At 38.5% G+C, this 24,748-nt stretch overlaps 2 protein-coding genes across 18 annotated transcripts in view; one reads left to right on the top strand and one right to left on the bottom strand.

Moving 5' to 3' along the window:
- The window catches only part of ALPK1 (alpha kinase 1), a 136,298-nt gene that overhangs the window by 14,114 nt on the left and 97,436 nt on the right, over positions 1 to 24,748 (top strand). The window contains exons 3-4 of one of the 16 annotated variants that reach the window (XM_038581878.1): positions 2,240 to 2,277; positions 5,991 to 6,046. The exons of 14 other annotated variants lie outside the window; for them this stretch is intronic. The gene's annotated coding sequence lies outside the window, so the exon portion shown is untranslated. The remainder of the gene's footprint in view (positions 1 to 2,239; positions 2,278 to 5,990; positions 6,047 to 24,748) is intronic. One more of the 16 variants, XM_038581879.1, reaches the window with a different exon arrangement.
- Positions 11,981 to 13,049, bottom strand: LOC106558132 (glyceraldehyde-3-phosphate dehydrogenase-like). Of its 2 annotated transcripts, XM_038581888.1 has the most exons (2): positions 12,860 to 13,049; positions 11,981 to 12,805 (listed from the first exon to the last, which is right to left on the bottom strand). In XM_038581888.1, exons 1-2 carry the CDS (start codon positions 12,980 to 12,982, stop codon positions 11,981 to 11,983), a joined length of 948 nt encoding a protein of 315 aa, XP_038437816.1. In that variant the 5' UTR covers positions 12,983 to 13,049. The 2 variants fall into 2 exon arrangements, with proteins under 2 accessions (XP_038437816.1, XP_038437815.1); XM_038581887.1 differs by having other exon boundaries at positions 11,981 to 13,049.

Genomic DNA, 24,748 nt, shown 5'->3' with positions numbered 1-24,748 from the left:
TTCTCCCAGAGTTCTGGACTCTTACATCCAAGTGTAAACATCTATTACTAAATTTCTCTATTCTGCATCCCACAGGCATCTCACATATAACATTTTCAACAGTAGACCCATTTACCACCTCCCATCAGTATTTTTTTACATTGATATCTGGCACTAAAAGCCATGTACTTGCTCAAGCTCAACACGTGGGGCTCTCTACACCCCTTATTTCTTTACCAACAATGTCTAATCAATTTTAAAGTTACATTGATTTCATAAATATCTTTGAGAACTACCCATATCTATTAATTATTGGTTTAGGCCCTCAACATCTCAAGGCATATCCTGATCTCCTCAGCCTCTAGCCTTTGTCCTGTTGGATTAGACATTTCCTAGGACCCAGAACATTCTTCTACCCCAGAACATTTTGCAGTAACCATTTGGAAAAGTAAGATATGTCTTCTATCTGAATTCCCATTTCCTAGCCCAGTGCACGACACATTGTAGATAACTAATATGAATTTGCTAAATAAAAATTTCTTGGATTCCTACTTTTCTGCCCTATTTCTTTTGTTTAAATGAGACTTAGCACTACCTAAAGCTCCCTAGCTCACAAAGGATGTAATTTTTCCCCGGAATAAATAAAAAAATAAATCCATCAACTCAACACTTGAAGAATTGCATCCACTTCTCCACACATATATAATGATATCTACTCCACTAGAGACAGTAGGAGGTTGAGACATTTAAGAGGCTCTGGGCCTTGGCAAATGCCTCTTCTAATTTGGTATTGTTTTTAAAAAAAAATCCAGAATTTTTGCTCCATTTAAATATATATAAGGATTCCCAAAAGGAATACTATATATTCTGTATTAACAGGCTCACATTTTAAAGCAGCTTGTCCATAGCATGGCCTAGTTTTTGCTTTTGTGCTATTATGTTATTTTTTTTTAAGTTTTTACTGTCTAGTCAAAAAAGAAAAAAAGATCTATTCTAGGCTACTTTTATCAAGTATAAGTGCTATCCTATGATACAGGATGCTTTTGCTCTGATAAATTGATTACCCCTGTTAGAGTCAGTTTTGTCCTTTCTTTTTTTTGCTACAAGACTTATATATATTTTTTAATTTAATAGTCATTACAGTGAGTCAGGTACTATTATCAGCAGTATTTGTTCAATAAATGGTAATAATTATTTCCATTTCTTTGCTACGTTGTCATTAGCATGGCTTCATTATTCTACCTCATTTCTATATACTTCCTCCATATCTAATTCTAGCTGTTTACTACAACTATGCCATTTGTCCAATAATAGCTCTTTTGAGTGAGATGACATACTTGCCAGACAAGATTTTCCTTATCTGTGTCTATAGTAGCTGCAGATGTGTCTGCTCTTCAATGTACCTTCCTGATGTAAATGAATAGCTCCAGAGGAGGTTCTGGCCCCACTCCAGTCTCTTCCATCCTGCTACATTTACATTATGCTTGTCCTAGACACAGTATGAGAAACCTTTTCCTAGGATAAGTTTTGATAAACATTAATATTCACTGATGAGGGATGGCTACTGGGATTATTAGTCACTTGTATTAGATGGAATGTAAAGGGGGCAGCAGAGTGGTGAGAATGTCTAGTTCCAAAGCAAGGCTGAAAGAAAAATGGAAGATGATACATGCAGAAAGCATGCTTAAGTTAACCATAAGACATGAGTGAAAGGAAGTGTCACTAAAATATGTTCAGTGTCACAGTGTTTTGTTAAATCACTCTGACTACACTTAAGCACCTCAATTAAGAGGCAAAAATCAGAGTGCTCAATTGTTGTCAAAGAATACTTAGTTAAGTTTTGAAAACTTACACTTTTAAAAAGTTTATTATAAATATGAAGATATATGTGTATATATAACAAACATATAAACATATCTATGCAGAGAAACGATATCAAAATTTTATAGTGCTTATTTCTTTTTATTTAATTTTATTTAAATTCAATTTTTCAACTATATGTTGGCAAACCCAGTGCTCATCTCATCAAGTGCCCTCCTTAGTGCTGCTCGTGCAGTTACCCTATACCCCCCACTCTCCTCCCCTTCTGCAACCCTTTGTTTCCCAGAGTGAGGAGTCTCTTATGGTTTGTTTTCCTTTTTAATTCTTCCCCACTCAGTTCCCCCCCTTCCCTTATGAACCCTTTCACTATTTCTTATATTCCACATGTGAGTGAAACCGTATGATAATTGTCTTTCTCTTATTGACTTACTTCACCCAGCATAATGCCCTGCAGTTCCATCCACATCAATGTAAATGGTAAGTATGCATCCTTTCTGATGGCTGAGTAGTATTACATTGTGTGTGTATGTGTATATATATATAGTTTTTGGTGGGGGGTGCTTATGAGAGATACACACACAGAAAGGCAGACATAGGCAGAGGGAGAAGCAGGCTCCCTGCAGTGAGCCTGATGCTGGACTCGATCCCAGGACTCTGGGATCATGACCTGAGCCAAAAGCAGATGCTCAACCACAAAGCCACCCAGGCATCCCTGTATCACATATTTAATATCCGTTCATCTGTCAAAGGACATCGTGGCTCCTTCCACAGTTTGGCTATTGTGGACATTGTTGCTATGAACACTGGGGTGCAGGCATCCCATTGTTTCACTGCATCTGTATATTTGGTGTAAATATGCAATAGTGCATTCCTGGGTCATAGGTTAGCTCTATTTTTAACTATTTGAGGAACCTCCTCACTGTTTTCCAGAGTGGCTGTATAGTGCTTATTTCTTAGTGGGACTATGGGTAATTCTTATTTTCTTTTTTACTGTATTTTTTCTCCAAATTTTTAAATAATACCATTTTGCACTCATTATAATGAAATGTTTCAAAATCTAGATCTTTAAAAATACATCAGAGACCACTATCCTAAAATCTTCAGGATTTTCATGACCCAAATACTTGATGGAGCCTATTGGAAGACCTCCAGTAGACTGGTAATACCTCTCACTTGTGAGCCAGAAGCCACTGTGTATGAAAAAGCAAGTTACAGTGAAAGAAAAGAAAAGTGCTACTTATTATGCAACATAGATTTCAGAAGTCTTACAGTATCTCAACACACTCATTCCCCAAATCACAGTTGTCAAGGAAAAGCTTTTTAGACCACAGCTGCACATGCACAGAGTGTGAAAGGCTGAGTGAACATGAGGGAGCCAGGGAGTTCCCCCTTGCCAAGTTTTCTCCAAAAGATGTATTCCTTCAGGGAAAAAAAGAGAAGGGTAGGAAACAAACCATAAAAGACTCTTAACGATAGAGAACACACTGAGGGTTGCAGAAAGGAGCTGGGTGGGGGATGGGCTGGATGGGGAGATGGATATTAAGGAGGGCCCTTGTTATGTTGAGCACTGGGTGTTGTATATAAGTGATGAATCACTGAATTCTACTCCTGAAACCAATATTGCACTGTATGTTAACTAACTAGAATTCAAATAAAAATTTGGGGAAAAAAAAGATGTGTCCCTTTAGATTCTGTGTCCCTATCTGTTCCCATTCAGCCTCTTATGAATGCACAGCTCATCTAAGAGCTGGCCTTTCATTTCACTTTCCTGGAAAGGTAGAGTCATTAACTAAGACTGATTGGGAGTTCAAAGTGAACATGTTGAGAATGTGATGTTTACTGGATATCCAAGCACAGGTATCCAATAAACAGTTGAAAATATGCATCTGAAAATTTCAAGAGTTTTTGACAGTTGAAGTTTGGACTGGAGATACAAAGTTGGTGATTGTCAGCCAATACATGATATTTACAACTATGAACTGAATGAGATTACCAAGGAGTAGATTTAGATAAGAAAGAGAACAGGGTCAGAGACTGAGCCTTTGCACATTTCAACATTAAGGAGTCTAGGAGAAGAGGATGAACCAGCCAAAATGGCAGAGAAGGAGAGATCAGTGAGGTAGAGGAATAAACATCAAGAGAGTGTGGTATCCCTTTTTTTAAAAAAGATTTTATTTATTCATTTGATAGAGCACAAGCAGGCAGAGCAGCAGGCAGAGGGAAAGGGAGAAGCAGGCTCCCTGCTGAGCAAGGAGCCTGATGATGGGCTCATCCCAGGACTCCGGGATCATGACTGGAGCCTAATGCAGATGAATAACTGACTCAGTCACCCAGGTACCCCTGAGAGTGTAGTGTACTGATGGACAATAGAGGAGGAAGGGTCTGTGTCACATGCTGTTGGTAGGTTACCAAGGAAGAGGAGTGAGAATTGACCATTGGGTGTTGCAATTGAAGTTTACCGGTGACTTTGACAAGGGCAGTTTCAGTGGAGTAATGGAGCAGAAGTCTGATTGAAGTACATTTAAGAGAAAATGGGAAGAGACAGGTTGAAAGCTCAAGTAGGAGCAATTCTCTCAAGGAACTATGCTGCAAAGGGCAATAGCTATGGATGGAAGCGAAGTCAAGAGACTTCTAAGATGGGAGAAATAATGGCATGTTTGTAAACATCAGAATGAACCAATGGAGAGCAAAAACTCAGAAGAGAAAATTCAGCAATGAGATTGAATAGGAAGAAAGGTGGAATTATTGTTTGAATGGAGTGACTGGTTCTGGATAAGAGAATGGATGACTTATCTCTGAAAGCAAATAGAAGGTCAGAATATGGGATGCAGCTGTTGTTAGATTGGTAGAGGTGAGTGGGAGTCTGTGGAAGTCCTCTTCTGATTGCTGAGAATGAGAGTAGAGGACAAAGGGAGAGAAAGCATGAAATAGGCCACTAAGAGTGGAAGGACCTGAAAATCACAGTATGATTGCCGGGCACTATTATTGGCATCACTGAGTTTTAGAGTCAGAAATTTAAATCAGGGGGCATGGTTATTTTTTTCTCCAGCATTGTTCAGCTGTGTAAAAGTTGTATTTAACTGGAGTTATGATTTTGACATGCACATATTAAAAACAAGGGAATCAAAAGTGTATGCATGTGGTGATTATCATGATTGACCACGGAAATTAAACTGGGTAAAAGGGGGAGAGAGGACCTCAAGTTGGTGTGGACCCATAGAAAGGGTAGGATCAATGGATTATATAGGTCCCAGTGGGATTTTAGGATTGTTGGATTTGGGAGAGTAAAAGAAGACAAGATGGATGGTATTGGACAGAAAGTTGGATACATGAATTTGAGAGCATGAAAGAGTTGTTATTTTTGCTAAAAATAAAGTCTAGGCAGTATGACCTTGAAAGTGAATGCCTGAGGTTAGGTGAAGGACAAGATCTTCAGAGGGAAGGATTTCAAGAAACCAAGAGTCCCTAATCACTAAATAATTGTTGAAATATCCAAAAATAGAGGTGTTTAGAGAGAGTAACAGTGATGCGGAATCTAAAATGTCCTAGGAGCTGGTAGTTGGCATTAACAGTGAGAGGCAGAGGGTGATGACATAAGATTCAAAGATTAGGGAGAGGTATGCAAATTAAACAAGGAAGGTAAAAGCAAAGTCCAAAAATGGCAATGGTCAGGAGGCTGCTCACTTAGAACCAGTGGTTCAGGGGCTTACAAGCATAAGCTGCACCTTGAGAGATTTTTCAAGGTAGTTGAAAATGTAAAGCACTTTATGATATGTAATATATTGCTATTTCTAGCATATGAAAAAGTAGTAATTATTATTGCAAACTCATTTAGCAAAATATTTATAAAAAATAACCAGGAGGATTTTCTTTTTCTGGTAATCCTCAAAAAGTAATAAATAGATTTTTTTTTCAAGTTACTGAGTAGAAGTTCAGAACTTCAAGATAAAATATCATTCAGAAAGGTTTTTCAGCAAAATCTCTTTATTTCATAATTTCTTCATTACAAAATTGTCAGTACCACCCCTGATTATTTAGACCTCTGATAGTGAGGTTTCTAAAATGTCTAAGGAGAGATTTGAAACCCTACCTCTATTTAAGGGAATGAGGGGAGAGATTTGTTCCATTACACACTTTGGACGGGATTTGGTCTTCCTTGATTGACATTTTTCCTCTATGTGTTTCTAAAGTGGTGAACAGGAATGACCAATTATAACTTCTCCACTCTCATTTGGTACTCAGGAAGGTGAGTTCCTCTGTTTCTTACCTGGATATTTCAAGTAGCAATCATGCAACAATGCCGATGACATAATGCAAGAAATAAAGAGTAGAGATTATTCCTTATGCTGTCCATTCTTTTATTATAATAAAATCCTCTGTGTTTAATATTTTTTAAACTAGAAAGTTCTAAATTAGGAATGGATCAAAATTATGAACACCAGTTTTGGATGTTTCTACATGAAACTTTTGAATTAATTATTTTTCCTAAATTATATAGCTACACACAGTCATTGTAGAAATTATTAAAAGAAGGGGGAAATAATTGAAAAGTATTACTGAGAGCTGGACTCTTAATATTTTGACAATTTTTTCTGATTATTTTATGTTTAAAAAATTGTGGTAAAATACACATAAAATTTTCCACCATAATCATTTAAAGTGTACAGTATAGTGGTACTAATTTACCTTCAATGGTTATGTTACCATCACTCCTATCTATCCACAGAATTCTGTTCATCTTGCAAGATTGAAACTCTGTCCTATCAAATGATAACTTATCATTCTCCTTCTTCCCTCATCCCTTGCAACCACTATTCTACTTTCTATCTCTATGAATTTAACTACTAGGGGTACCTCATGTAAGTAGAATCATGCAATATTGTCTTTTTGAGACTGGCTTATTTCACTTTGTATAATGTCCTCAAATTTATCCATGTTATAGCATTTGTCAGAATTTCCTTTTTGAATAATATTTAATTTAATATAAATAATATTCCCAAATGCTATAGCATGGCAATAATATTCCTAAATAATATTCCATTTTGTTTATTCATCTGTTGAAGGAAACATAAGTTACTTCTACCTTTTGGCCACTGTAAGTGAGTGTTGTATGAACATGGTATACAAATGTCCCTGCAAATCCCTGCTTACAGTTATTTTGGATATGTCCTCAGAAGTGGAATTCCTGGATTATATGATAGTTCTATTTTTAATTTTTTGAGGAAACACCGTAATGTCTTCCATAGCAGAAATACCATTTTATATTCCCACCAACAGTGTGCTAAGATTCCGATTTCTCCACATCCTGGCCAATACTTTTTTATTTTCTGTTCCCCCACACACACACGCACACACACAGGAGCCATCCTAATAGATATGAAGTGGTTTCTCATTGATTTTTATTTGCATTCCCTAATTATTAGTGATGTTGAGCATCTTTTAATGTACTTATTGACCATTTGCATATCTTCTTTGAAGAAATGTCTATTCAAGTCCTTTGCTTTTTTTTAAATTAGGTTGTATTCTTACTGTTGAGTGGTAGGAATTCTTTATATATTCTGTTTATTAACTCCTTGTCAGCTATATGTTTGACAAATATTTTTCCCTTTCCATAGGTTTCCTTTTCACTCTGTTTAATATGAACTTTGATGCACAGAGGTTTTTAAATTTCTTGTACTCCAACATATTTGGGTTTTTGTTTTTGTTTGTTATCTGTACTTTTGATATCACACCCAAGAAATCACTGCAAAATTCAGTATCATAAAGATTTTCTTCTGTTTTCTTCTAAGACTTTTATAGTTTAAGGCTTGATGTTTTTGAGTTAGTTTTTGTTTCTGGTGTAAGGTAAGGGTCCAACTTTATTCTTTTGCATGTGGATATCCAGTTTTTCCAATACCATTTATTGAAAAGATTGTTCTTTCCCCCACTGAATGGTCTTGACATCCTTGTTAGAAATCATATGACCATATATGTGAAGGTTTATTTCTGAGTTCTCTGTGCTATTTCATTGGTCTGGATGTCTGTCTTTATGCCAATGCCTCACTGTTTTGTTTTAAGATTTTATTTACTTATTCATGAGAGACACAGAGAGAGAGACAGAGACATAGAGGGAGAAGCAGGCTCCCTGTGGGGAGCCGGATCCATGTGAGACTTCATCCTGGGACTCCAGGATCATAACCTGAGCCAAAGATAAATGTTCAACCACTGAGCCACCTAGGTGTCCCCACACTGTTTCGATAACTGTAGCTTTGTAGAAAGTTTTAGAATTAGGAAGTGTGAAATCTCCAACTTTGTTCTTCTTTTTCAGGATTGCTTTGGCTATTTGGGCTTTCTGAGATTTTACATGAATTTTAGGATGGATTTTTTTCTATTTCTGGAAAAAATGTCATTGATCTTCATTGACTTTTTTTTTTAAACATAGCTGTCACACTGAGTGAACAATGATATGTTCTGCTTTTCTTCCTTAATATTATACATATCTTATTAAAAATAAACATTACTTCTTGGGGTACCTGGGTGACTTTGTTAAGTGACCAACTCTTGATTTCAGCTCAGATCATGATCTCAAGGTTGTGAAATCGATCCCCACACCTGGCCCTGCACTGGGCATGGAGTCTGCTTAAGATTTTCTCTCTCCTTCTCCCTCTGCCCCCCCTTTCTAAAAATATAATAAATATAAAATAAACATTACTTCTTTTAATTTAAATTTTTCATAAATGTACTTTACAATAATGACATAAAGGAAAATGTACAAATGGAAGTGTAATTGAAAGATTAGAAAAGTTTCTACCTCAAATTATGTGATTTTGGTATACTTTAGATACTATAAACATAAAAATGAGAAAAATTTGATACAAGACTGTAATCCTTATGTTATTTATTACCAACTACAATTCTGATTCTGGAATTCATTTATTTACTCAGCACATAACTGAGTATTTTTGAAGCCCTGGAAACCTAGATATAAATTAGGTATGATGTTCATCCTCAGGGAAAGGGAACAAATACTAAAATTTAGCAAAAGTCTAGTATGTGTCATGAGTTTTCACTTTCTGTTTTAATGTTTGCATTAATCTTAAGAGGAAGTAGTGTTAACTCCATTTAGAGATGGGGAATATAAGGTTCATTTCAGAAAGGCTGAAGTCAGCTGTCAGACATGACACAAAGAGTGAATGGCAGGGCTGAGATACAGCTCAGGGTTAACCGCTTCTAAAACTTATGCCTTTTCACTCTCACTAGTTGCCTTTTAGCACTTACAACCTAGAACAAGAGACGATACATATAGCTAAGTGTAATGTGAACAAAAACTATTATAGTTATGAATTCTGCTAGAAAAGAGTCAACAAAGGATTTAGAGAAATAGCATTATAATTTAAGACTTGAAAACTGAGAGTTTCATTAGATATAATGAAGAGAGCAACGTTCACTCATTCATCCATTCACAAATCTGCATTGAGCTTCTACTGTATGTTGGTCACACAGCTAGCTCCAGCGGTGCAGTGAAGATTTGAAAAAGAATGAGTGTGACACTGACCACCACCCTCAGGAATCAGTCTCTTGAAAGACAGTTAAGTAACTGATGTACAACAGAACCTGGTGCCAAGCTCTGCCAGAGTCAAAAGCAGAGTGCTGGGGGACATTCTTCCAGGGTACTTAGTGCAAGTGCAAAGTGGCAGAGGCCATGCTGAGCACAGCAGCCTGGATTCTCCATGCCAAGTTCAGATGTTTGGACTTCATCCGACAGGCAGCAGACATTTTTAAGTAGGGAAGTGACAAGGTTAATTCTGCTTTTAAGAAGCTATCTGGCAGTGTGTGAAATACAGAGTGTGGGAACATGGGAAGAGATAGGTGGCAGGAAAACTGGTCTGGAAGCTAACAGTCCCAAGTAGAGATGGAGGGAACCCAGTACAGGCAAAAACAGAAGTGACAGAGAGTAGAGACCATGTTTACAAGAAGATAGCAGAATTCATTGGCTGTAAGATGTATAATGAGAATAAGTTAGGAGTCAAGAGAACAGCATAAACAAAAGCTTCAGGTTATATATATATATATATACACATACACACACACACATATATATATATATATATGTATATTCAGAACCACTACATTGCTTATAAGTGAAGGACTCATTTGGCATTTTATCAATAAGTGATGAATGTTATTTGAACTATCAGTATTCCTTTTATTTATTTAGCTATTCTAAAATCCTCTAATAGTTTATTGGATTTTTTTTTTCTCCCAAGCAATGGCCTGCAATGCTATGTACACTATTGATTCTGTTAGCAAACTCTTTCTACATATATAATATAAGTGAAATTTTTATCATTGTTGTGTTGAAACATCATAGATTTTGAAACAATGGATTAGTGAATTTTTTTCTAGAATGAAATTCAAAAGATTGACCTTTTTCTGAAATGGGGTTCAGGAAAATAATAAGCAAAACAATTTTAATGTTTCACAAAAGTTTTCCACTTTCTTAGGTTATTAATAAGTCTTGAAATTGATTTGGTTCTTTTTTGTCCTGTAGAGTCACATTCATTTTCTTTATTAAGCAAAGTTATACATCTGGTTAAGTGGAATCTCTCATGCCTGTATTGTTATGTGTGACCAGAAGAGGGTGGCAGTGAGGCACTAGAAAGAACCAACAGGCCCTTAAATTGCAGGCAGTTAAGACCATCCTGTAAATGACATAAACATTTGTTGGGGCTGACATCTTAATTAACTGATTCATTTTCTGAGCCAGAGACTATGATGTAAACATTGTCACAATTTCAGAAACATCAGATAATGTTCTCATAATTCAATAGGGTAATAAATGTGTGGGAATTCCTGTTAAGAGTGAGGACCATTGGGGCAGCCTGGGTGGCTCAGCGGTTTAGCACCGCCTTCAGCCCATGGTGTGATCCTGGACTCCTGGGATCAAGTCCTACATTGGGCTCCCTGCATGGAGCCTGCTTCTCCCCCTACCTGTGTCTCTGCCTCTCTCTCTCTCTCTCTCTTTCTCTGTCTCTCATGAATAAATAAATAAAATCTTTAGGGGAAAAAAAAGAGTGATGACCATGAACACTGAGAAGTATTCTGAAAATTTTACATCAGTCTGAAGGGAAAAGATTAGAAAATAGATTAAAAGTTAGAATTTTTTCTTGTTTAAGAGTGTAGGCAGAGAATTTAATAGTTTACAAAGACAATAGGAGGAATCTTATTTTCTTTGAACATTGCAGATATCCCTGAAATAAAAAGAAATATTTCCAATTTGTCAAATATATAGTAAGCAAAGCATAGGATTAAGCAACTAAGAGAGGTTGCCTAGATTCAGTTAATATCTCCTTTTATAAACAATTAACGAAAACAAATGCTTTTTGAGTACCTCATATGTGCTAGGAATTATTCCAGGTACTAAATATTCCAGACTGTGGAAGGGAACAAAACAGACACACGCCCTGCCCTATTGGAGTATTTATTATAGTGGGGAAGATCAACATTAAACAAAACCACAAATTAAAGCATAGTTACAACTGAGAAAAAAATGGAAAGCAGTCTACCACAGGGCCTTAAGTAAACTTATTTAGGTTCATTTTCAAAACTGGAAATTAAATAAAATTGAAGATAGGACTTAAGAACAACTCAAAGTTCTTGATACCTATTTATATTATGTATTTCCTTTAACAATAAATAAAATGAATAAGGGGAAATTTACATATTAATGAAAATAACATTGCAAAAGAGTATTTGGGTAGTTGATATACAGCAATAAAACACAGTCAGTTTAAAAAAGTGTCGTAAAATGCCCCAGGGTTTCTCTGACTGCCTGAACTTGATTAAACACCGTGTCAGTCATCAGGCTGGCCCCAGCTGCAACTGAGGATCTGTCCTCACTGGTCCACTCTAAATCCCAGGTCCCAAACCTAGAGAACACTTGTGTAAATATAATCTGCTACCTCCTCTTTTTCATTCATCTTCTTTTTTTTTTTTTTTGGCTGAGTACAGTATACTTTATTGATGGTACATGACAAGGTAGGGCTCCCCAAGCCCCTCCCCTTCCTCGGGGTCTAGGATGTAAATTGGAGGTCAGGAGATTCTCAGTGTGCTGGGGGATTAAGTTGAGCAGGGACTCCCCAGCAACTGAGGGCCTCTCTCTTCCTCTTGTTCTTGCTGGGGCTGGTGGTCCAGGAGGCTCTTACTCCTTGGAGGCCATGTGGACCATGAGGTCCACCACCCGGTTGCTGTAGCAGAATTCATTGTCATACCAGGAAATGAGCTTGACGAAGTGGTCATTGAGGGCAATGCCAGCCCCAACGTCGAAGGTGGAAGAGTGGGTGTCACTGTTGAAGTCACAGGAGACAACCTGGTCCTCAGTGTAGCCCAGAATGCCCTTGAGGGGGTCCTCCGATGCCTGCTTCACTACCTTCTTGTTGTCGTCATATTTGGCAGCTTTCTCCAGCCGGCAGGTCAGATCCACAACTGATACATTGGGGGTGGGGTCACGGAAGGCCATGCCAGTGAGCTTCCCGTTCAGCTCAGGGATGACGTTGCCCACAGCCTTGGCGGCGCCAGTGGAAGCAGGGATGATGTTCTGGGCAGCCCCTCGGCCGTCACACCACAGCTTCCCAGAGGGGCCGTCCACGGTCTTCTGGGTGGCAGGGATGGCATGGACGGTGGTCATGAGGCCCTCCACGATGCTGAAGTGATCATGGATGACTTTGGCTAGAGGAGCCAAGCAGTTGGTGGTGCAGGAGGCATTGCTAACAATCTTGAGGGAGTTGTCATACTTCTCGTGGTTCACACCCATCACAAACATGGGGGCATCAGCAGAAGGAGCAGAGATGATGACCCTCTTGGCCCCGCCCTTCAAGTGAGCCCCAGCCTTCTCCATGGTGGTGAAGACCCCAGTGGACTCCACAACATACTCAGCACCAGCATCACCCCATTTGATGTTGGCGGGATCTCGCTCCTGGAAGATGGAGATGGACTTCCCGTTGATGACAAGTTTCCCGTTCTCAGCCTTGACTGTGCCGTGGAATTTGCTGTGGGTAGAATCATACTGGAACATGTACACCATGTAGTTGAGATCAATGAAGGGGTCATTGATGGCGACAATATCCACTTTGCCAGAGTTAAAAGCAGCCCTGGTGACCAGGTGCCCAATATGGCCAAATCTGTTAACTCCGACCTTCACCATCGTGTCTCGGGGTCGTGGCTGGCACTGTACCAGAAGATGCGGCTGTCTGTCGAACAGGGAGGAACAGAGAGCCTTTTCATTCATTATCATTGGCATCTCTGACATTCCAGTTTGCCCAGGCTAGGAGCCCACTTCTAGGCCCTCCAGCCTCTCTCCGAGCCTGGACGCCTTGGCTCAAAAGGTTATCTCTAATTTGTTTGTTTGTTTGTTTGTTTGTTTGCTTGGTTTTTGTTTTTATTGAAGTTTGACTTGCCAACATATAGTTTAACACCCAGTGCTCATCCCATCAAATGCCCTCCTCAGTGCCTATCGCCCAGTTACTCCTTCCCCTCACCCACCTCCCCTTCTGCAACCCTTTCTTCATTTCCCAGAGTTAGTTGTTTCTCATGGTTTGTCTGGTTATCTCTACTTTTAAAGGCACTTTTGACGTGAATTATGTTCCTTCCTTCTACCGTATACACTTTCCAGATGTAGATTAACTGAGACAGCCCCTGGCTGACTCTGTGATAGGATCCATTGCTGATGAACCACAGCTGGACCATCACTGATTCTTTTATTCATCCTTAACTGACTGTCTTTCCAATTCTCTACAGCCCCTGTTTCAATCCAGGATCCCCCTTTTCAAGCTGAACTCACTCCTGCCACCTTACCTTCCAGATCTTGATCTGTTTGACTTGGGATACTGGGTTATCCATGATGAACTCTCAAGTTTTCTCTTTCCCTTCTACCTCAGAGAGACAATATTCTACCTTGTACCTAGGTCTATTCCTTCTGACTTCTTAAACCAACTCCTTTTAAACTTCTTTTGTTATTTTTTTCATTCATATTCCCTCTCTTTCACCTTTTTTCTTTTCTTTTTTTTTTTTTTTTTTTTTTTTTTTTTTTTTTTTGCCTTCTGACACCTCCTTGGCCTACACACATGTTCACATCCAATGATTCTTAAGAAATGTTCATTTCTCCTGAGACTGTATTCCGTCTTTCTCCTTCCCTTAACACAGTGCTTCTCAAAGTAGTCTATATTTATCCCTTTCACTTGTGTAGCACTTGCCCATCCATTTTTTTCTGGTCTGCCTTCTTCTGAAATATCTATTTAGGTGATCAACAAGAACTTTCCAAACACCTGATCTAATCCCCTCTTCCTAGTGGTTACTCTGGGGCTTCCTGTGGAAATTGTTGCCTAGTGTCATGTCTCCACCATTCTCACATTTCTAGCTATTTCTTTGGATGCCATTATTTTGCTATTTGGTTCCCAACAGGAGGCATTCTCTAGAAGTCCATGTCTTCTTCATATCCTACCTTTGCTTCCTTTCATCTAGTGCAGTGGCTTCTATTGTTACCCCCATGTGAATGATCCCCAAATTCTTCTCCAGTCTTAATCTCTCTCTCTCCTGAGTTTTTTTTAATTTATTTTTTATTGGTGTTCAATTTACTAACATACAGAATAACCCCCAGTGCCCGTCACCCATTCACTCCCACCCCCCGCCCTCCTCCCCTTCTACCACCCCTAGTTCGTTTCCCAGAGTTAGCAGTCTTTACGTTCTGTCTCCCTTTCTGATATTTCCCACACATTTCTTCTCCCTTCCCTTATATTCCCTTTCACTATTTTTTATATTCCCCAAATGAATGAGAACATATAATGTTTGTCCTTCTCCAACTGACTTACTTCACTCAGCATAATACCCTCCAGTTCCATCCACGTTGAAGCAAATGGTAGGTATTTGTCATTTCTAATAGCTGAGTAATATTCCATTGTATACATAAACCACATCTTCTTTATCCATTCATCTTTCGTTGGACACCGAGGCTCCTTCCACAGTTTGGCTATCGTGGCGATTGCTGCTATAAACATCGGGGTGCAGGTGTCCCGGCGTTTCATTGCATTTGTATCTTTGGGGTAAATCCCCAACAGTGCAATTGCTGGGTCGTAGGGCAGGTATATTTTTAACTCTTTGAGGAACCTCCACACAGTTTTCCAGAGTGGCTGCACCAGTTTACATTCCCACCAACAGTGTAAGAGGGTTCCCTTTTCTCCGCATCCTCTCCAACATTTGTTGTTTCCTGCCTTGTTAATTTGTCCCATTCTCACTGGTGTGAGGTGGTATCTCATTGTGGTTTTGATTTGTATTTCCCTGATGGCAAGTGATGCAGAGCATTTTCTCATGTGCATGTTGGCCATGTCTATGTCTTCCTCTGTGAGATTTCTGTTCATGTCTTTTGCCCATTTCATGATTGGATTGTTTGTTTCTTTGGTGTTGAGTTTAATAAGTTCTTTATGACAATGAGACTGAAGAAAGAGAAATTAAGGAGTCAATCCCATTTACAATTGCACCCAAAAGCGTAAGATGTAAAGGATCTATACCCTCAAAACTATTGAACACTTCTGAAAGAAATTGAGGAAGACACAAAGAGATGGAAAAATATTCCATGCTCATGGATTGGCAGAATTAATATTGTGAAAATGTCTCTCCTGAGTTTGACTCACATTTCCCACCTCTTACAGAGAGCTTCATTTCTCTACAAGATTTATGGGTACTTAGAACTGGAAAAAAAAAAAAAAAACAGAACTGAGCTGGACTCAGCATCTCTCAGTGGTGCTCCATGCACCCCGGGCCACCTGCTAACTCTAATCATGATCTGCAACGTCCTCTTGTGCCTTTGCTCTTGCTGTGTTCTCATCCCAGCCCATCTTCTGGAATGCATCTCTTTGTACCACTTTTCTTGTTCCCCAGACCTTGCCTCTCTCATTTTCTCCATTTGTTGGAGTCCTACCTATCCTTCAGTGTTTAGCTCATATTTGGCCTTCTTAACAAACAAGAACTTAACTAAATCTCACCTTCCCCATTCTTCATCCATTCTTTGCTTGGAATTCAAACATACCTGATCCCCCTCAATCTTGTATTTGAGATACACATTTATGTTTGTCATCTGTATTAAACCCTGAGGACTAAAAGTGCTGGGACTGTGTTTTATTCATCTTTATCTCCTGCAGGACCTGACACATAGGAGAAACCCTAGAAATTTTGGTTAATTTGCATTGTTGGAAGAAAAGTGTCACAGACCTTAATTTTTAAGAATTATAAAGAGTGTGAAATTTATAATGTGCAGGCTTCAAATTTGAGAGACTATAGGAAGTAAGAAAACAAATTTACATCAAATATGGTTAACATTTTTCCTTTGTTCTATTTTAGGTAAGGCAGATTTTTAGAGGATTGCATAAAATTTTGCTTTGTAAGGGCCTTTTTTAGGGGTGATGAAATTCTTGGGAATGAAGATCAAGTTTCAGGGTCTGGGAATTTCTTTTACTCTCTTTAAAGTTAATATATTAGCCTGCTATTTTTCCATGGGTGCCGGCAAAAGACATGAGACTCTTGGGCCAAAGATAAAGGACTTTATTTTTGAAAGCACAGCAAGCATCATGAGCATCATGTAGACATCAGTTTCTCATGTTCTCCAAGTCACAAAGGAGTGATACAGAGCAGTCCAGGTAGATGTGGGTGGGTTTGTGCTGAAGCCAAGAACATTGATCTTGAGGAAGCCACTGCTTTTATAGCAAACCTGCTTTTGTCCCAGAGTGAGACATTACTTCATTCCTCAAGGTTGCTACAAATACAAACCTGATTAATAGCCCAGGAGAAGGGAAATGAGGTTGGTATTCTTGACACACTTAGCAAGAACTTGCAGAGATGCCCACAGTCCTTGGTGGATTGCCTTTCCCAAAATCATTCTGTGTGAGTAAGACTTTTGGTTATCCTGGTGCATTGGAGGGACTCAATAAATATCTGTTGAATCAAATTAATTAATTAGTGAGAAAAAGGGGAACCATTGAGGAATTTAAAAAGTCGAATAGAGTGAATCCCTGAGGGAAGAGTTCTAGATTTCGATCTGATTAGGAGGAAAAATCAGAAGGGTAATGAGAGCTAAGACTTTGTAGACCACCTGGCTTAATAATAAATAAGATTTCTAAAAATTTCACCTCGTGGGAAGTGAGAAGGACTCATATACAAAGCAATCAGATTAAATCCAAAAAACCTAAGACAATGCCTGTAGCTTGCTAAATTAGTATTACAATAACTACAGTTCTTTACATCTTCAGAGTTTTGCCATACAATAAGTTTCGTTGAAAGTTTAGACACTGTGCTCATTTGGGATCTATTAGCACACATTTCTTAAAATGGTGAATTGAACTACAAAGTAGATTATGCTAATGAGTTTGATCAGAATTAAATACTTGCCTTAAAAGTTGCAAACAAATGAAATATCTTAACCTCTCAAGATTCCTTTTAAAATTGAAGTATAATTAGGGCAGCCCTGGTGGCTCAGCGGTTTAGCACCGCCTTTAGCCCAGGGCCTGATCCTGGAGACCTGGGATCAGGTCCCATGTCGGGTTCCCTCCATGGAGCCTGCTTCTCCCTCTGCCTATCTCTGTGTGTGTGTGTGTGTGTGTGTGTGTGTGTCTCATGAATAAATATATAAAATCTTTAAAAAAAATAAATAAGTAAAATTAAAGTATAATTAAGTATTAAATTAGTTTCAGTTGTACAACATACTGATTCAGTAATTCCATACATTACTTTGTGCTCCCCACAATAGGTGTATCCACCATCTGTCACCATATAAAGTTATTACAATATTATTAACTAAATTCTCTATACTGTACTTTTCATCTCTATGACTCATTTATTTAAAAACTGGAAGTTTGTACCTCTTGATTCCATTTATCTATTTTGCCTATCCCCCCACCCACCTCCCCTCTGACAACCACCAGTTTTTTTCTCTGTATTTAGGAGTTTATCTTTTTGTTTATTTGTCTTTTTTGTAGATTGCACATATAAGTGAAATCATTGGGTGTCTTTTTCTGACTTTTTCACTTAGCATAATACCTTCTAAGTCCATCTATATTGCTGCAAATGGCAAGATCTCATTCTTTTTTATGGCTGAGTAATATTCTCTCATATATACCACAATTTCTTTATCTATTCATCTATCAATGGACACTTGGGTTACTTCCATATCTTGGCTATTATAAATATTGCTGCCAATAGAAATAGGGGTGCATATATCTTTATGCATAGTGTTTTCGTCTTCTTTGATTAAATACCCAGTAGTGAATTATTAGATCACATGGTATTTCTATTTTTAATTTTTTAAAAAACCTGCATACTGTTTTCCATGGTAATTACATCAATTTACATTTCCAACAGCAGTGCCTGAAGGTTCCCTTTTCTACACATCCTCATCAACGCTTGTTATTTTTTGCCTTTCTGACACTAGCCATTCTTTTTTTATGATTTTATTTATTTATTCATGAGAGACACAAAGAGAGAGGCAGAAGAATGTGAAAGAATGTGAAATGTATAATGTGGGGAGGAAGAGGGAGAAGCAGGCTCCCCAGGGAGCCTGATGCGGGACTCGATCCCAGGTCCCCAGTATCATGACCTGCGCCAAAGGTAGAGACCCTCAACTACTAAGCCACCCAGGTGCACCCTGATACTAGCCATTCTGAGTGATATGAAGTGGTATTTCATTGTGGTTTGATTTGCATTTTCCTGGTGATTAGTGATGTTGAGCATCTTTTCATGTGTCTGTTAGCCATCTGTATGTCTTCTTTGGAAAAATATCTATTTAGGATCTGTTCCCATTTTTTAATTGAATTTTTGTTTTTTTGGTGCTGAGTTGTATAAGTTCTTTATATATTTTGGATATTAACCCCTTACCAGATATATCATTTGCAAATATATTCTCCCATTCAGTAGGTTGCCTTAGAAAACCATCAATAACAAAAAGGCAACCTAATGGATCAAGATTCTCTTGAAGAAAGAATTAACCTAAAGTATCTTGTCAGGGGATCCCTGGGTGGCTCAGCAGTTGAGCGCCTGCCTTCTGCCCGGGGTGTGATCCTGGAGTCCCAGGACTGAGTCCCACATTGGGCTTCCTGCATGGAGCCTGCTTCTCCCTCTGCCTGTGTCTCTGCTTCTCTCTCTCTCTATCTCTATCTCTATCTCTATCTCTATCTCTATCTCTCTATCTCTCATGAATAAATAAATAAAATCTTTTAAAAAAAATAATAAAGTATCTTGTCAGAGTATAGAAATGTGATATTTGAGGCATGCAGGTTGGAAGTCCAGATTTGTAAGGGAAGTTTATAATTGATGATTATAACTCTTGTCTGTCAAGCCCAAGTGACTAAAAAACTTTCAGCTACAGTCACAAAATTTTGTTACTGTTTATCTCAACTTTTAGCATCTCTTCTTTCCTTTCTTTTCTAGATGCTTTCCAGTCCTTACAAACTACTGTTGCAGTACTCTGTTCTCCATCTGCTATTCTCAAAATTGGAGATTGATTGCCTCCAGGGTTCACAAATGTTTCTGGCAAACTCAGATTCTTTGAACTTTTAAGCAGCTACTACAGGAAGGCTTTGTGTCTAAGATCTATAGTCTCTCTACTCTCCCAAGGAAGGTCACCCAGGTTCCCCTGAGGCAGCGGAGTTAGGAGACTTTTTGAGTAACCCATGCCTCACTCAGAGATTTACACTCAAACTCAAAACTGGTGTCCCTAGATAGGCCATACATCTGGGAACACTTCTCTACTCCAAGGTGAGTTCTCAGCTTTCCTGAGACACTTTCCTTTTCTTTCCTCAAGTTTATAGAAACCTTCATCATCCATTTGTCTTTGAAAATCTTTATAATAGGGCAGCCCCGGTGGTGCAGCGGTTTAGCGCCGCCTGCAGCCTGGGACGTGGTCCTGGAGACCCGGGATCGAGTCCCACATCAGGCTCCCTGCATGGAGCCTGCTTCTCCCTCTGCCTCTGTCTCTGTTTCTGTCTCTGTCTCTGTCTCTCTCCCTCTCCGTGTGTGTCTCACATTAATAAATAAAATCTAAAAAAATTTTTTTTCTTTACAATAGAGATTGTCATCATTTCCTTCACCAATTACATCCTCTTTACCAACATTCCTTTTTCACACCATTTGCTCTATTCTCCTCTAATTGCTGAGATTGTCCCATGAAACGCCTCTTCCCTGAACTATCAGAGTCATTGTTGCTATACCTGAGTGGACCAGTGGACAGTTGATGCCAGAGGTAACAAGCCATGTGTTTGTGCTAAGATTTTGTCTTTGAACTAAGGATGCTGAGACTGAGTTAGTTTCTGTTGAAAGTTTGAATCAGAAGGTCATGTAAAACCATGGTAAGTGGATCAAATAAGAATGGTCTATAGAGAAGAATAAAGCTCGTCTCTTTTGTTTGCCTCTATACTCTTACAACCTGGCATGGTACCTGATATATAGTAGGCTCTCCATAAGTCTTGGTGGAATGAATAAAACAGACTCTGCAGGGAGAAAAAGAGAAAGAGAGTTAGAGAGAGAGAGAAGGAGATTACTTTTGCTTCTAACAGCTTTCTATTCCTGACTATAATCCCTCATGAGAGCTATCTGCATTTCCTGTTCTTATGTCCATAAGAGATCCCTGTATCTATCCAATAAATCCTCCTTTAAACTAAAGCTAGTTTGGGTGTGTTATGTTCCTTATAGCTAAATTTTTTTTTTTAAAGCATGTTTTAAACATATTTTTTTAATTTTTATTTATTTATGATAGAGAGAGAGAGAGAGAGAGAGAGGCAGAGACACAGGCAGAGGGAGAAGCAGGCTCCACGCACCGGGAGCCCGATGTGGGATTCGATCCCGGGTCTCCAGGATCGCGCCCTGGGCCAAAGGCAGGCGCTAAACCGCTGCGCCACCCAGGGATCCCTCTTATAGCTAAATTAAACCTAAAGATCTCTTAATATAAGGTTCCTAATCATTAGACTTTAAAACCTACCTGTCCCCAAGGAGTTATGGTTCCTCATGCAAACCAGAAATCTTGATGACTTGTCCAGAAATCGTTGAGTTCCAGAAGTAGGCACTCCACTTTGCCTAATTGAACCTCACATTTTTGGGACAAGGAAAAGAGTAGAAATGCAAATTGACCTGAAAATAAAGGAATTACCTCCAAAAATAAAGCTTGACGGTCTTCTTTAAAAAACAACCTCTCAGGGCACCTGGCTGGCTCAGCTGGAGGACCATGTGACTCTTGATCTTAAAGTCATGGGTTTGAACCCCATGTTGGGTGTAGAGATTACAAAAATAAATAAATAAACTTTTTTTAAGTAGCCTCTGAAGAAGAGCTCTAGAAACTTCAACCTGAAGATCTTTTTGCAGAAAGGGCCAGGCCCTAGGCATTGTTGATTGAATGTGACTTTATTAAAGATCAGGCATGATCAGGAGACACTTGCCAACCTAAGCTCCAGGTGGTGGAGGAGCAGGTCAGTTTCACCTCGACTTCTGGAATGCTTTTGGACTAAACTTGGTGACGCAGGAGACTTCTTTGTAGTTTCTAGTTGTAGTCTTCATTATTATACAGCACATGGAGAAGAAAGGTTATTCTTTTCTGTTCACCAAAGTAGCAGGAAGACAATGCCTGTTTGAGAAGGCAGTATAACCTCTGAAAGGGGAAGGAGGTAGTTGAAAAAAGCCATAGGCAATCATTCTAGAGTTGAAAAACAGAAAATAAAATACTCGGAGGCAGTATGGTGGGTTTGCCAAGAACATAGAAAGTGAGACAGGTCTCCAAAACCACTTATCCAACTTACTAACTTAGCTCTATGCCCTGGATTAAGCTGCCTAAACTCTTATAACTTCAGATTTCTCATGTACAAGATGAAAATAATAATTTGTAAATTAGCTATAAATATTAAATTAGATAACGTCTGTAAGTTTCTTGGCCAGGGTACCAAGCTAAGTGCTCAGTAAATGGTAGGGATGATTAGGATTGTTAGTACTTAGTAATCCAAGCATTAGTGAAGAGTGTATCATTTTATGTTGACCAAAGGGAGACTGATATTTTTTTAAGTTAAAGAAATATGTCACTAAAACATATAAATAATAGCTCTTCTTTATTTTTTTTAACATAAATCTCTACATGATAGAGTAATATAAAAAAGACCAGTAAAGGGGATCCCTGGGTGGCTCAGCGGTTTAGCACCTGCCTTCAGCCAGGGCGTGATCCTGGAGACCTGGGATCAAGTCCCACGTTGGACTCCCTGCATGGAGCCTGCTTCTCCCCCTGCCTGTTTCTCTGCCTCTCTCTCTCTCTCTCTCTCTCTCTCTGAGATTAAATAAAATATTTTAAAAAAAGACCAGTAAATATCTAACAAGATGATAGTTGTACAGTAAACAGCCTTTGATTGTGGTATCAACCAACAGTTAGAAGTATAAACTTTCTTTTAAAAAAGGAGAAGAAGAAGGTCCCTAAATAGGAGGCACATCTGAATTCTCACAGGCAATCTTCTGACCTTAAAAGTAGTTGCAAACTGTATGACCTGTAGATGGCGAACTTGGATAGGGTGAATACCTAAGCAATGCCTACCTAGAGAAGAAAGCAATGGTTTTTGTTTTGTTAAAGGAAGGACTAAGTAAAATTGATACGTTAATAAAGGCTATACGCTACAAGAAGACAAGAGAATTCTTTGCTGACACACTCTTGTTCCTTCCTTTAAAGGGACCATCCATCTGCCTGTTGAAGTGAGTCTACCACTAGTCATATATGCTGTCAAAGGACAAGACTTTACATTAGTTTCTTGGTTCAGCATTCATGCTGGCTATTAGTCACTGATACAAGAGAACTGGTTGCTAGTCCTGATACAAAAGAACAGAGTATCAAGTAGGGAACATAACTATATTTCTTTTTTTTTTAATAACTATATTTCTTATAAGTCTTTTGAAGAAAACAGAAATGTTACCCTCTCCGAATAACCATATGTAACACTTTAATTATCTGAACCTCTGTACATGTCCAAAGTATCCATATCTTTTCAACTATATAAATAATTATATCCTCCTTTGCCCGCTTATTGACACTCTTGAGTATTTGTTCTATACACTTCCCAAGGCAATCCTTTAGGGACCAATTACCGCCCTTTATTGACATCATCTCCCTGGCTGATGGAGATTTCTAGAGTACCACAAAGGGCATTCAGGATTCCTAAGGGAGCTTTGTGGTACTTTACATATAACCTATGTGCCTGCTTGAGAAACATTTTCTTCCTTAAAATTTTACTTTGGGGTATTAGTTTTACCATATTTACTAGTTTGACCAGATCATAACTATATATAATATATGAATTAGTAGGAAAATTCATGTGACTTTCGAAAACTGTCTACTCATGCAGTGGCTTGAGATGTTTTGTTCATTCTTCCAGTTGTGAAAAAGCCTAGTAACTCACCCAACATGATGGACTGATGACCTTTTGCTGCATTATAAAAGGGTCACTGTTCCCAAAGCACCTCTCAGTTTGTGGGACAGGTGAAGGGACATCTGTAGACTTCTATAATGCCTCTGTCCTGTCATTTATCACAAGGAGTAATTATTGCCTACACATTGGCCTCCCCACAACTATGTACTTCTGGAGTCCAGAAACTGTACCATATTCATCTGTTTATCCTCAAGCACATGGTGTCTGGCACATAGTAGATACTTATGAAAATGTTGAATGGATTAAAGAATAAGTATATGCACTTTGAAGAATAAGAGAAGGCAGATGGAAGAGAGAGCAGAACAATTTAGGAAAAAAAGAGGAAGATAAGCTAACCATCCATGAGGAATTGTATCTATGTTAGACAAATATTATTCCAAAAAGTATAGAAAAAAAGAAAACAGCAGTAGATTGTGTTCAGCCCAGTACATTTGTGTCCAGCTTACAGCATTGCCCTTACCCAATCCCATCTATTTCACATCTTCATTCATTTCAAAATGAAGAAAGGCCTTAACTTTCAGGATGAGACAGTTCTGGTTTTCTAGTAACTTCTAAAAGTTTCTAAAGAGTTGCAATTACTCTAATATATGGTAGATAGAGAAGTTATCAGAAACTTCAGAAATTGTAAGATCTTATCTAAGAGTAGATTTGGATTTAAAGATCCCACTGGTGAAAAGCCATATTCTAGAAGGTAAGAGTGAGCAACAAACAAAAAGAGGCTCTGAAAGACAGTCCAAATAAGAGGAGCCCCACACTACCCCAAAATGTTATCCATGGAGTTTGCCATAGGGCATCTGACATGAAATAATAGGGATGGCAGAGGGCATAAGGACCATACACAGGGATGGAGAGTGTAGGACAGTCATGTCTGCACATAGTAACCACTCTGTAATGCTGACTGAATGAGCAGGCCATTGTGTGCCTGAGCTTCTGCTAAGGGAAGTCATGAATTGCTTTGCTAACAGCAGGGTTTATTTATTTACTTATGTATTTACTTAGCTACATCTAAGAAGGAACTGAAGTGATGTGCACTATTAAAATGTACATAAATCGGAGTAGGAAAAGTTAAAGCAGAAAGTACTTAGAAGAAAGGGAAAAAAGCAACGTCCTGGAAACCTGAGTCAAGAGGATCATTACAGTAGAGCTTATTGGAAGCTCAGAGCTTCCTGAAACCAGTTCAAAAGAGAAACATGCTAGATTGTACATTCTCATCAGCCAGTAAAGGGAAATTTGTAAATTCACCTGGAAATGGAGACTTATTCTTGGAACTTAATTCTAGAAAGAATTTATTGCATGGACACTTAAATGAGAGGAAGAAGACATTTAATGCATTTTGCAAAAGCTACATACATGTTATTCATATACCGAACAATAAAGGTAACCAACAACAACACACCCTATATAAAATAATAGGTGTCAAGGACAGAGAGGAGAAGGGGTTAATTTATGAAAATACACACTACCACTCAAGAGAGAAAATA

Source organism: Canis lupus, chromosome 32, assembly GCF_011100685.1.
Source record: "Canis lupus familiaris isolate Mischka breed German Shepherd chromosome 32, alternate assembly UU_Cfam_GSD_1.0, whole genome shotgun sequence".
Lineage (NCBI taxonomy): Eukaryota > Metazoa > Chordata > Mammalia > Carnivora > Canidae > Canis > Canis lupus.
The sequence above is the reverse complement of the archived record's forward strand: the minus strand, read 5'-3'. Positions and strand labels throughout refer to the sequence as shown.

Bases quoted from the DNA above. Each gene is read 5' to 3' on its own strand.
- LOC106558132 (XM_038581887.1), bottom strand. From the start codon at position 12,982: ATGGTGAAGGTCGGAGTTAACAGATTTGGCCATATTGGGCACCTGGTC.